Raw genomic sequence first — 13,460 nt, forward strand, 5'->3', positions numbered from 1 at the left:
GAGGACATAAATCAGGTCTGTGAGCGGCATTTATTGTGCTTAGTAACGGTAGTTATTCTCACGCTTTGCAACACAGCCAGAGCTCCCAACCAATAAATGTCAGTAGTTGGGTTTCTTAAGTGTGAAGAACTCCGTTTTGTTAAGGTACGGTGTGTGGAGGTATTTGTCACCTCAGAGAGAAGGTCTCATATTGAAGCGATCATCATTAGGGTTACTTTAGCAGCAGCTCAGCATTCTGCTTTTTCTTCCACCAGCTGGCTGCAAACGCTCTACCTCTTGACTTTTTCCTGGCTTTTCTTATCTACTGTGACATCCTGTTCTATGTCTGTGTCATGATCAGACTTTTTCCTTGTAAAACAAACGGGCTATTCTTAATTTTTGGTCTCCCTTAATTCACTGTTTCTCAGACATAAATATACACTTTGTGCTTTTTTAAGCTTTCACAGTTGTGGGTTAGTCAGATAACACATGGGTCAGCTGTTCAGTTTGATAGTTGTTTTCTTTTTAAAATTAATGTGGACTGTATGATAGGTGTGATCCAAGAGGATGTCAAAGCAGTTTTTTCTTCTTCCTATCCCTGTGCAGAAATGTCTCAGTTCTTACAGAGTTGACTAAAGGTCAGGTCGATATGAATAAAGGCCAACATAGCAGTGGTCCATTTTGCAGCAGGATTTCCTTCTCTATCCCTAAGTTCAGCGCCTGCTGTAGGAGGGAGCTTTCATTGGTACATGGGTTCATAACCAAAATCAGAAAAGCTTTGACAGATTTAAAGTTGGATCATATTTTTTTTCCACTGAATTCAGTAGCAATATGAAGCCACTCGTTTTATTGTGGCTTTTATTTTATAATGAAACAGTGGTGTATAGATACAAAAACAGGCAGAATACTGCATGTGTGTTTTTGCAGTCGATGTTCTTTCCATACCGTGACAAAACTGGAACAGGTTAAAGGGATAAAAGGATGGGAAGATGGATAGGATAGAACCGGGCATTACATAAAAGCAATAGTGAAATGCAGGCCTGTGCTATCCGTGTTCAGGTATGTTTTCATGTCATCACTCACAACAGAGGGATGGTCTGTCTGATATCTGCCTGACTGTCTTTATCTGATGGAGATACTTCGGAGTGCCTCCATTTTTTCCTTCATTCTTTCCTTAGTGTTCTCTCACCTTGTACCCTCATGGTGCCAGTTTAAGAATCATGAAGCAAGTGGAAATATGTGATATAAATAATCTGGTCCAACGAGGAATCTAAGTGCATGAGGTTTGATGGTGGTTAGAGAGATAATCTTAATTGCTCCTAACTAATCTGCTGGCTACTGCCCGTGCTTTTGAGTAGGGACTGCCAATTTACCCACACCACCAAACTTCCTATCACCTGAACATTCTTTAGATATTGTCTACTCTTGATAGAAAAGTGGTCATGGAGAAGTATAGAAGTTGGAGTGATTCCAAACTTAGTAGGCAGGGGAGAAGTGTTTGTTTCTGATTCAACATTCTGCCTTCCTTGCTGGTTACGCATGAATTTCAATGCACATATAGTGTTCACAATATGGTAGGACCGGAGCAAATGCTAAAAAAAAATGTGGCTGAAGTTTCACAAAACACTGCTGAAGTTCACAGCGTGGCCATCTGTTTCACAGAAATGACGGCAGTTTTGTGTCTGCTTTTCTGTTTTTCTGTCCAGATCTAAAATTTGGTACAAGTTTACAGAAAACTTTATGAAATGTTGAGTTTATGTTAATCACAGTTTACATTACACCAGTGTGGCTACATGATATGACTACATACAATAATGTGGCCTAAAGAATTACTGGGTCCTACTTTTTAAGAGGCAACAAGATCAGAATCCATGCTCGAGTTAATTGATTAATTATTTACACATACTTGTTTCCAGGTTGCATAATAGATACCAGGAAAGTGTCACTGGAAAAATAATCATTAATGTTTATTGTCATTAACAGACTGCTCGACTACTAGAGATCAAAAAATGATCTGACTATATTTTCCATGTTATAATACATGTTATTTTCTCTCTCTTGAATCCTGAAGCCTACATTACCCAAAATGCAACTTGAGTCATCTTCAAGGGTAGTAGAGGCTAGTATATCCAGCTGCTAGCCTAAAGCATGTAATATTACAGAAATGCATAGACTTGCATCTTGTCTGGTGTCTCCTCTCCTCACCACAGTCTGATCCAAACTGCTATTGCTGTTACATTGCTTCTGTGCTATTGCACCTAATATTTAGTCTCACATACCTATTATGTGACATTAAAAATCAGGGATCAGAGCATTAAAAACCCTTACACTTTATCCAGAAACGTGAAAATGCAGCAGAGAAACATTAATTTAAATCTGTGCTTCGTGTATCTGTTTACCTTCAGTCAGGGCCATACTAAAATACAAAATAGAAACTGTTAGACATTTGAAAGTGAAATTACAGAATGAAAGTTTCTTATGTGAGGCACATTTGAATGAAATTACTGGTATGTGCAACCATAAGTAATGTTTCTGTTGCATTTACCTTTCATTATACCAGACTGTAAGTGTTGCTATATGAAGATAGATCCGAGAAATTCTCTGTTACAACCCTAAATTATACTTTACATCTTTCCGGGTTTATGCTACACTGAGGTATTGTGAGCTTGCCAATATTGCGGTTACCAAACTTCCACATGCTGCATCATCACTGTCCCTTATCTGTCTGGTTTTATTTATTTGCTCAACTCTGTATTTACAGCGTCTGATGAATCCTATAATCTGCATACATATGTTGTCTGGTTTTATGTGTTGTCAAAAGGAAGTAGTTTAGCCTTGATCAAAAGAGCAGTTTGATCTCAAGTATAACAGTGGATGGCAGCCAACCAAACACAAGCCCACCTGGCTGTTGCAGCAGAACAGAATGTACACACCTAATAATTTACTTCTTTCTTGTCTCTTTCAGAGGAAGTGTTTTCTGCTCAGCACGAGAGTCTAAAGGAAGAGAAGGAATCCCTAACCAAGCTGCAAAAGGAATGCACGGCCAAGAGGTCTGTATGAAGCAGTGCTTGGCTGTTGTGTTGTGACTGCAGAGAAAAACACTAAAAAGTGTTTTTTTTATCCTTGTCAGAGGTCCCACTGCATGATGAAGCCCTTATGTGTTGCTCAGTTGTGTTAAATTGTGAAGAGATTACACCCTGCACCATGCCTCCCACTTTGCTCTTTCAAAAACAAGGGGATGTTTTTGTGGCTGGTACCCTGCCTATTTATGTGTTCTCAACAGAGAGTTTGCACATTGTGCTAAAAAACCTATTGGCCTGTGTTTGCCTTGGCCTGGGGGCAGATGTGTGTGGTGGGTGCAGACCCTGGATATAGTTTTGTTTGTCTGAGAAGTACCTGGCAGTCACAGAGGGTAAGCCAGAGCCCCAGGAACGCCAGCAGGGGCCAAGAGACCCAGCGGACAGGAAATTAACACCGACACTTGTACATCTGCCTAACATCCATTCCTTGGAAATATCTGTCGTTGATGTTTTTTATGGAAGTTTCTCTTTTCACTTCTTTTTAGCTGGAAACATGCTGAGCATGCACACGTTTTGCCATTTCCCATTGCTGTTTAATATTTTGCTGCTATTGATGTTTATCTTATCTCACCAAACTGCAGATGCTAAAAGGCTTTACTCCCGTTTTCTAGCTGTGGCATCGGCAAACAATCTTAACAATCCAAATTGTTGTGTACAACTCCTGCCAGAAAGATTCTCTAGAATTTAAATCTTTCTTTTAAGCCAGGTTGTTTCATCTGCTTTTTCCAGCTAATATGCAGTTTGTGTGTCTGTGTTGCCTGGAGTGACTTCCTTTGCAAACAATAGGAAAAAAAGGTTTTGTAACCTTATGACTTGGCCATTTTAACAAAGCAAAGTCTGAACGCGTGAGTGATATTTAGATCAAAAGATCGTTGCACACCAATGTGTTTCTGCCCTCACTTGTACAAAGCTGCCACACACTGAAAAGGAGAAATGATAAGAGAGTGCTGACCACAGCCAGAGCCAAATAGGAAACTCAAGTGAAAGGCAAGTCACATTTATGTCAGGGCGCATCACATCAGTAACTGTTCCCCCCCAAAAAGCCACTTTTGCCACATCTGCATGAAAATGATGGGTTATTACCCACACTACACCCAAAGAAAACCATTTCTTAGTCACATAGGCATACATGTGAAAAAATGTACAGTCTGTATGGTCTATTTGAAGGGTTATTTTTCAGGAATGTTGCTTTTAGTATTGACAGGAAGTACTACATGCCTACTACTACTCAGCCTACCAAATATATGGAATCCCATTGAGGCAACAAGTAAAATTAGAGCAATTAATTATGTGAGTAATATGTCAGTAAGTCTGGTCAATAGTTTGAAGCTATTTCTCAACTTAGTACAGTTTGATAGAGATTCGAGAATCACTCTATATTAATATATGTATTACTGTATTTTATTACCAAAGAGCTGTGAGATGATGCTCTGTACTAAAACACGTCCAGCCAGTTCAAACATAAGTACCTGTGACTGTAAATCGAGTATTCTTTTCCCTGTGATAGGCCTTAATGTGTGTGATACTGAGATAATGATAATGTGAATTTAGAAATGACTCACTAGGTTAACTCACGCCATTGATCAGCATTAATTTGCTATCACCTATTGTCATGCTGCATACATAAACATCCCTCTCTGTTTGTCATCTGGCTTTTATATTTCCAGTTACTGTAATCGCCTTTGAGCTCTACTGTTGATCTCTGCGGGGCAGTAACTGGAAGGTTTCTCCTGCTCATTTTCACTTCCTCTCATCTCCTCCAGCTACAGTCTGCTCTGCTCTTTCTCTACACCGTACTTTGCCTCACTTCTCCCACCACTCTTTTGTCTCCCTTTTTGCCAGCCGGATACTCGTTGTGTCATCCTTACATCTGTTTTATCTCCCCAGGGAGCAGTTCCTCAAGTCCAACGCCCAGCTCACCTTCCGCTGTCGTCAGCTCATCTCTGAGCTTTCCTACATCTACCCCATTGATGTGGTGAGTTGTCCCTGGCGGTCCACTGCTACATAACACAATGCTGACATGACAACTGCAAAGAATTATCTGGTTACAGAACCAAGGCTTTGATATAGCAGAACCTCTAGGAGATATGTGCAACTACAGTTCTACACTTATTCCAAAGTATCGTCTTATATAGAATATCCATTTTTCTGTATTATAATTTTTCTGACACCATTAGGCAATAACTGAATGATTTAAATCAAATCCCTTTTTGCCAGCTGCAGAGCTGTTCGTCACATTCGGGTTTTCATCTTGTCTGTTTCTGCTGTCTGGTGGCTGTCTTTTAATATGAAACTTCTCATTTGAATCCACAGGCCAATCAGTCAGATTATGTCATCTGTGGAGTGAAGCTGCCAAACTCGGAAGACTTTCAAGGTAATTTATGATGTGCCTGCTTGCTGTGTTTCAGGGTTACAGAAGGATAAGCTGCTGTAAGGCATGCTGAACAAATGTTTCGCCTTAGCATTAATGCTTGTGGTTATATGTAGATGTGTGGTGAAGGAAAGCAGTTTTACATTTAAAGTTTGAATGATGATGATTTCATAGATACAGTATGTATTGGCCACTGTATTTGCAATTGTGCAAATCATTTTTACAATGTTAAGACAAGCAGATATGTTAATGTAATGCATAAAGGACAAGAAATGACTTAGTGACAGTTTTATTAGCTGGGAAAGGTAGAATTTTCCATTACAATTAAAATGGCAGTACACCCGCATGTAACAACCCTAATCTAATTAACTGACCCACATGCATATCCTTTCCTTGGCTGCATTTTTTCATTCTTCTCTTTTTCTTCTCGACAACTTTCATTCATTTTTTCTCATCAGCTTAATAAATAATAAGACAAGACCATTAAATACATCTCAAACCCAGCATTGCTGGTATGCATACAAAGAGTGAGGAGAAAGATCCAAACTGATCTACGGTAGCTAAAATGAATAAATGAAAAAAGATTAAAGGAAAGAATTTGTTCTCGAAACCGTGTGCAGAGATACGCTGAGGTTAGGTTGCATTCTTCTGTTTGTAGACTTACTGATCTCTCATTGGCAGCCCCTGGAGGAGTTGTTCAACACTACCACACTTTAGGAATCTTGTCACAAGATGCTTTTGTATCCACCATCCCAGTGAGATACGACCACAATAATAACAAAGACTCGGTATTAGGCAACAGATCAGGCAGTTTTAGCCACAAAGCTCTTGTTATCATCCTGGTGGGGTAGTTCAGAGTAAGGGTCACATTGTATGTGTCATGATAAATTGGATTTGCTGTCACAGCAAGGGAGACTTGACAACTTCATGACCTCCAAATAGCTTAGATGAATTGAAGAGGGGGGCAGAATTGAACGGGTAATGAATGGTTAGCTTTGGTTTGCAGCACTTGTCCTAAGAGTGGGAACACAGCAGCCACTGTCCATTCAACATTCTCTAGCTCCTCTTCCTCACAGCTGGTGACCCGGGCACGCCTCCGTATTCATAATTCAAACATATCGCTCCCAGTGTTCTCTGCTCCCTGCTGTCACACCCCACCTGTTAACATCTTTTAAGAGTGCACAGAAGCACACAGCAATGACAGCAGCAAACACTAGATACAGTCCTGTGTGTACCCAGTCGTGCTTTGGTGGACACCTTGCAGGCCTGCGCATGTGCTGTTACACACAGAACATCCCAGCACTCACTGCCATTTCCTGTATGCCCTCAGTCCTGGCCAGGCGGCTAATGGATTGAAAAATGTTTTCCTGCAATAGTAGCAATTACTGTTCATCCTCTAACCCCCCTGAACCCATAGGATAGGAAGAAAGGATAGAAAAGCATCAACTCCTCCATTTTTATCCCTTTTTTTCCTCTCATTTGTGTGAGGTCTGCCCCATTCAAGTCCAGAACTGCCTGAATGTGTGTCAAAGTCAGTTTGAAAAGGCCTTCAGGGGAGGATGTTTCACATTAGAGACCAGGGTCAGGGTTAGTTAGAGTCCTAATCCCACTGAGGGTCAAAGTGGAGCAGGGTGGCACTGAAGCCCATCTATGTTTTACATTTAGCCCGGCTTTCCTTGTCAGCTCAGGCTAACAACATATCAGCAGTTTCCAGTTGCACCCTAAGGTGTCTCTTAGTTGCATGTCCTTTAGTTGACCTAATATTCCCAGAAGTCAGGATGCTGTTTTCTCCAGGTGCTTTGGCTCCATGGACTTTAAAATACAGGAAGGAGGATGATATAATGCAGGGGTTCCATGTTAAGTTAAAAAACATATAGTATGAGCCAGGGAGTCTGCCACTCTCTGTTGCCACAGTCTATTATTTCAAAGCATTAAGATAAAAACCACGGTGATTTTATGTCTTTGCCTCAAGCAGTGTCCTGCTGCAGTATGAGAATGTGAAACCACTTAGTGTGCTGTCTTGAAGCCATTTTTGGTACTTAAAGCTAGCTGATTTGCCGTGTCTTTCCCTGTCAGAAAATGCTCACAAAGGCATCCAGCTTTCCACCCTAGAAGAAATTTGGACTCAGGGGTTAGTTATACGTGATGCTTTTGCTTCTCAAGCACATATCTGACAAAAATTGGGAATCCCAGCATAGCCAATGTTTTTGGATGTGTGTGTGCTGTGCCATATTCTGTTAACGCTCTGAAAACACATGAATGCAGCTGCTCCTCTTCCTGTGAATACTTGGTTACCAAACTATCTTTAGTTGAATGTTTATACGTTTTTGTTTGGATTCACAAGATGTGGACATGGTTCAAGTAAACTCGGTTTATTTTCTCTGTGTAATAAAATTCCAAACAAAACAGTCACTGCTGACTGTATCCTTTGAAGTTTTTCACATAATAAAATACGGACTTTTCTAAGATTAAATGCTGCCATTATGAATTTTTATTTGCATTGAGGTTCAAGCTTAGAGGGTTTAGTGTGTTGATGTAGATCACCTTAAAACCCATCAACATCATTTCATTCCTACATAACTGAACTTTAATTCATGCGTATAATACCACATTTTATTTTGTGTTCTGCAGCAAAGGATGATGGGAGCTTGGCAGTTGCCCTGGGTTACACAGCACACCTGGTCTTGATGATCTCATGCTTCCTGCAGATTCCTCTTAGGTATCCAGTGATCCACAAAGGTTCACGCTCCTCCATCAAGGACACCATCACTGATAGACTTACAGAGAAGGAGAGAGAGTAAGTAGATAAATCCACTATCTGATTATTCAAATGCATCTCATGCACCACAAATGCAATGTCAATGAACATTCCCAGCTATCCAGGTCATTTTCTATTAAGGAACTTGAAGCAGGGCAACTGGACTTGTTAGAGGTCCTTGAAGATGTTTCACTGCTTCTCCTTAAAGCTTGATCCGTTCTGGACAAATGCATGGATACTAGTTTAGTCCATGATTTTCTTCTGAACAAAATACTCTTTCAACAGGCAGATGGTATGCTTTGGATCATTTTCCTGCTAAAAATCAACTTCTGTCGCTTGAATCATTTTTTGGCTGATTCCTTTAGACTTGCATCCAACATTCCTCGACACACTACAGGGTTTGTGATTCTGTCAATAAATACAAGTTCACCTACACCATTGTGAGAAACCAGACCAAGACTTTGACATTTCCACCTCCATGCTTTGTGGTACGGGTAGCGCTGTCTGGCTGCATTTCTACCATTGGCTCCCTCCTCACAGGCTTTTTACCATTACATCTGTGTAATGTAACTTTGGTCTGGACTCATCCTAAAATAACACACATCTTCAAAAGCTGCTGGCCTTCTGTGAATACTTTCAGCACATTTAACCCTAGTTGTCTTATCCTAGAATACAAATAGTTTCCACTGTACACATACTTACTGAACCACCTATGTTGAATGGCCTTTGAACGGAGTTGTACCTGAAGTGATTGCTACTCTTCACAATGCTACAGCACACTCTTCAGTTGATCTTCCTGTGTGCCTTTTTCTTAACCCCTTTCCTCTGGCCAAATACTGTATAGAGCTATGTATATAGCTATGTTTCAGCTTCTACTGATCGGTTTGTGTAACATTTCATGAACTAACCCCATAATTAACTGTCAAAACACTTTTTTGGGCCTCTGTATTAATAGTTATCACCAACAAATTTGTACTCGTTTTGTTTTTAATCTTCTATGGCGAATGTTATGGTTCTTAGCTGTGTGTGGATTTTATGATTAGTTCCACTTTGGCAAAATATTTGGATCAAGTGTTCAGATGAAGGCCTCTTATTTCATGGCAAAGATCAAGACATGAGCTACTGTGACAAAAAGCAAACTTGTAGTTATTTGGGGTGAGGACCTAAGAAAACAACAGCCTTTTGAGAAGGTGGAGATTCTACTGAACCCAAAAAAATGTGTGCGCATACTTTACCTAATCCTTAATTTAAGATTTAATTGCCGTGAAGAAAGATGTTTTATGATCGAGTATAATCGTAACTGTAATTGTTTAGATTTGTTTTGTGGTGAGTCAGAAAATGAGTTTTTTATCTCGAAAAAAAAACAGACAAAAACACTTTCTGTGCCGTTTTGGCACATGAACTGAAAAAGTTTTATAATTTTTTTTAGCTTATACAAACAAGGGTCAAACACGCTGAGCACAATAGTTTTTATAGCAGCTATGTTTTTAGTGTATGCAGAACTTCATTTAATGCAACCTTATAAACCACTCAAAGTAAAATGTAGGCAAAATCACATATTTGTTAAAGCTGTGCACACAGAGTGTATGATTCAGTTAAAATAAACCATGCATAACTCCACTCACTGAAAACAATTTTATTATTTACGGTTTTCAACATGGCAGAATCAATATAACTGGCAGAGAAACAAATACATATTCACTACAGAAATGTTACATATAAAATGTTCTGTTTTATATTACCTCTAGAGAAAGTACAACATTTCAAGCCCAAACCAAGTTGACAGTAAAAAAATTTTCAGTTACAAACAGACGCACGTTTTGGATTCAGCACCTGGACAAGAAAGGTGTGTGTCTGTGTGTATTTTGCACGCTGATTATAAGGTTGTGCAACCCATTTCTCCTTCAATGCTTCCCTCCTTTGCCAGCATCTTACAATTGTTTGTTATGTGTTGTCTCTTTCTATTATCTGAATTTCAGTAAGCAGACAAATTAAAATCTAAATAAAAAAAGTATATTTACTATTTAGTTCACATTGGATTTATATCAAAATATTTTCAGCCATGTTTTCATCTCAATCATTTTATTAATTAGTCTTAAAACGAATGGCTAATTGAGCACTTCAACAACAGTTCAATGGGAAAAGTGTTCTTATTGTCACCACTTTACACTCCCAGCGGTTTGCCCGAACTAAAGCAGCCACATCAAATAACTCAGAGCTGCCAGATTTTATAGATCTGAAATATTGTAGCTTATAAATTGCCAGCCTTGTTAAACTTTTGGTTTCGTGAAGGCCCTATTATTTAAGATTTTGACAGACCATAAAATTAGATATCAAATGCAGAGTGGTAATGTGTGAAATTACAGCCTAGCCCTGGAGAGGTCTTGCTAAGCCCGAGAAATCTATTTTTGTATTAAAACTTTTTTATTTTATTAGGTAATTGGGAATAAAAACAATCATTTTAATTCCATTCCTTGACCTACCAAATCTTGAATGTATATCTTTGAATAAAAAGCCTACAGATGTATGTGTGTGACCTGTTAATGAAGGCAGGCAAGCATGACCTCATGTTGTAGCTGGTTGCATTTTCCTGGTCAGTCGGATTCTTGAGGACCCAGAGTTACACATCAACTTTTTCTTCCTTTGCTGTGCAAAAAAACAGGGTTACATTTGCCCTCATATCAGCCCTCAGCTGTGTGTTACTACAGTACCCTGGCTTGCATTAGCTGCTCGTAGCTGCAGTGTTCTGGATATAAGCAAAAACAGATAAATTCCAAGAGGATATGGGTTGGATTGGATCATATATCGTGTGCCTCTGTGCACTCAACTTATTTCTTTTAAGGCCTACTGTACATTATTTTGAAATTGCTCTGTCACCCACTGGCATTCTCATTCACTTTTTGCTTTTAGTGTATTTACTTTTATTATTTACTTTACACAATGAAAGAGGAAACCTGACCCATGCACACATTAGGTTTTACATTGTGTAAAACACAGGGCTTTCTCTTGTTAACCACATTTGGTGTAAAGTGTTGCCTCCTCTAAGTTGTATTATCCTGTGGTGCATTCATGTCATGTTGAAACCTCCAGCTTCTATTAAAAATGAAGATCGTACCAAGCCAAATATTACCCTTTGGAAACTTACTTTGACTACAAATGTCACACTCAAAGTCCAGATTTTTTTTGAGCTACACACTAGTGCAAGAGTACACATTACAGCTTGGCTTCTTGATTCAGATACAGGTCCAAGTTTGGAATACTGATTTGAAATTAATAGGTCTGTCAATCAAATTAGTGCTTAGTGCAGATGCCTAGTTTTTGGTTTAACATGTCTTTTGCTGTTTCCACTGTAGAGTTCTAGTCGAGTTCTTAAGTTGTTTTGGCTTGCTGGTAGTATCTGAAGTTTCCACTTTTCTCGATTTCTTCATGTGTTCAGAGAACTAGGAGATAATAAATAACACCGCTGAGTTTATGACCCTGTCTCACAGTGGTGGTTCGAACCTCTTTGCCATATGTCTTCAAAGCACAATATAATTTTTGTTTAATCATGAAGTGTTTGTGATTTGAGGATGCTGTGTTGACATAGAACATAGCGAATGATAAAATGGTAATCTAAACTCACCAAAGGGTTTTTTTTAGGGGCTGTTTGTGCCAGTCATGAGTTGTAGAGGAATTATAATTACAGCAAAGGCCGATGTAATGAAATTATTATTTGTGTGTGTTATGGTCGCGTTACTATGCACCAAGTCAGATTCAAGAAAAAAAACCCTGCTGTATAATGATAATAACACACATGCAAAAGTACACACCTTACATTTATTCTGGCTTTGCACACATGGATCCCACCTCAAATATTTGAGCAACATTGAGCAAGTGTCTTTGATAGTCATAGATGCAGAAGATGTAAGTCATATTCATGCTTGTTGATATCATTTAAGTCATTTTTTCGAAAGTTGTATGGTTAAAATATTATATTTGTAATTACATGTTTATTGCTCGAACATTGAGCAGATGTTGCCACTTTGGAACATGTATGGGCATTTGTAAATGATGTGCTGTGGTCTTTAGGTGGAGGTGAGATTGTTTGAAACTTGGAGTTGACTCATTATAGTAAATTACTTAAATTGGTAAGAGAAGAGATGCAGGCCACATGTCACATGTTAAATCCGGCTGTTATAACGGGACTGCAGGCCATTTCGCCACACCATGTTTTTGTTGTTTTTAATCTCAACTTTTTCATGTGCTGAGGTCTGCTGCACACGGCAGACAAAATAACCACTCCATTGTTTACCATTCTTAGTCAAACACAAGTGTCTGCCTATCTTCAGCAAAGGCACTTGTATGGAATTTATGTGTAAATATGCACTGACACTTTTGTGTCCACATGTGTCACACATAAGGAGACAAACAGCTGGGGGAAAGTGTGTGAGAAGAATACAGTCATTATGAGACAACCCTGTGATTGAGAGGCCATCTTGCCGTGTGGGTGATTATGTCATGACAACAGCTGGAGAGCCTCAATGGGAGTCACTTTTTACAGTTCCAGGATATTTACACGAGCATCCACCAACAAAAAATTAACCTGTAGCTTACGCTTGGTGGTTGAACTGACACCACAGACTGACTTTGCCCTTAGGTGTCTCTGAGTGGGGCCAAACGCTTTAGCAACCCCCCCACACTTTCACATGTTTATGACCTCTGAGTCCCTGGCAGGCTGCAGACACGCAGCAAAATGATGTGTGGGGAGACGGAAAGCAACTATCCAGGCTTTAAAAGTGTACAAAAAGAAGGTGATTAAAGTGTCGGAAAGAGGCAGCCAGTGGTGATAAGTGAGGTGGCATGGGATCAGTTTCTCAAAGCGTGGTAGGATTAGCAAGCAGTCAGTCAATTATAATGGCGTGCGCATAGGAACATTATGTCATTTTCGCTGTATGTTGCACTATAGGTCCCGGTTACATGTCTTAACCTGGATTTTCTCTACGATTCACTTTTGCAATAAGATGAATCTTTGTGCTCTTTGTAGTCGACTGTCTAATGTTTAGCACTGAGCAAGGAGCACCCAACATTTAGACTGAAACTATTTAAATATACTTGTTTGAGTTGGTTTTAGTGTGCCCTATATTACTTGATTCCTTTCTACAAATGGACGAAAATAACAGCTGCCTTATTTCAAATATTAAGACATTTTGCCACAGGAAAACCAGTCAAGGCCTGTGTTAAACTGTACTGCATTACCTTCCAACAATTGACACAGGCTGGAGTTTAAAACTGG

General features: G+C 39.4%; 1 protein-coding gene across 1 annotated transcript in view; it reads left to right on the top strand.

The window, feature by feature from the left end:
- The window catches only part of uvrag (UV radiation resistance associated gene), a 70,295-nt gene that overhangs the window by 18,343 nt on the left and 38,492 nt on the right, over positions 1-13,460 (top strand). The window contains exons 9-12 of the mRNA XM_028422260.1: positions 2,945-3,029; positions 4,947-5,034; positions 5,373-5,433; positions 8,062-8,227. Coding sequence (XP_028278061.1) covers positions 2,945-3,029; positions 4,947-5,034; positions 5,373-5,433; positions 8,062-8,227 — 400 coding nt within the window. The remainder of the gene's footprint in view (positions 1-2,944; positions 3,030-4,946; positions 5,035-5,372; positions 5,434-8,061; positions 8,228-13,460) is intronic.

This window comes from Parambassis ranga, chromosome 14 (assembly GCF_900634625.1).
Source record: "Parambassis ranga chromosome 14, fParRan2.1, whole genome shotgun sequence".
Taxonomy (NCBI): Eukaryota; Metazoa; Chordata; class Actinopteri; family Ambassidae; genus Parambassis; species Parambassis ranga.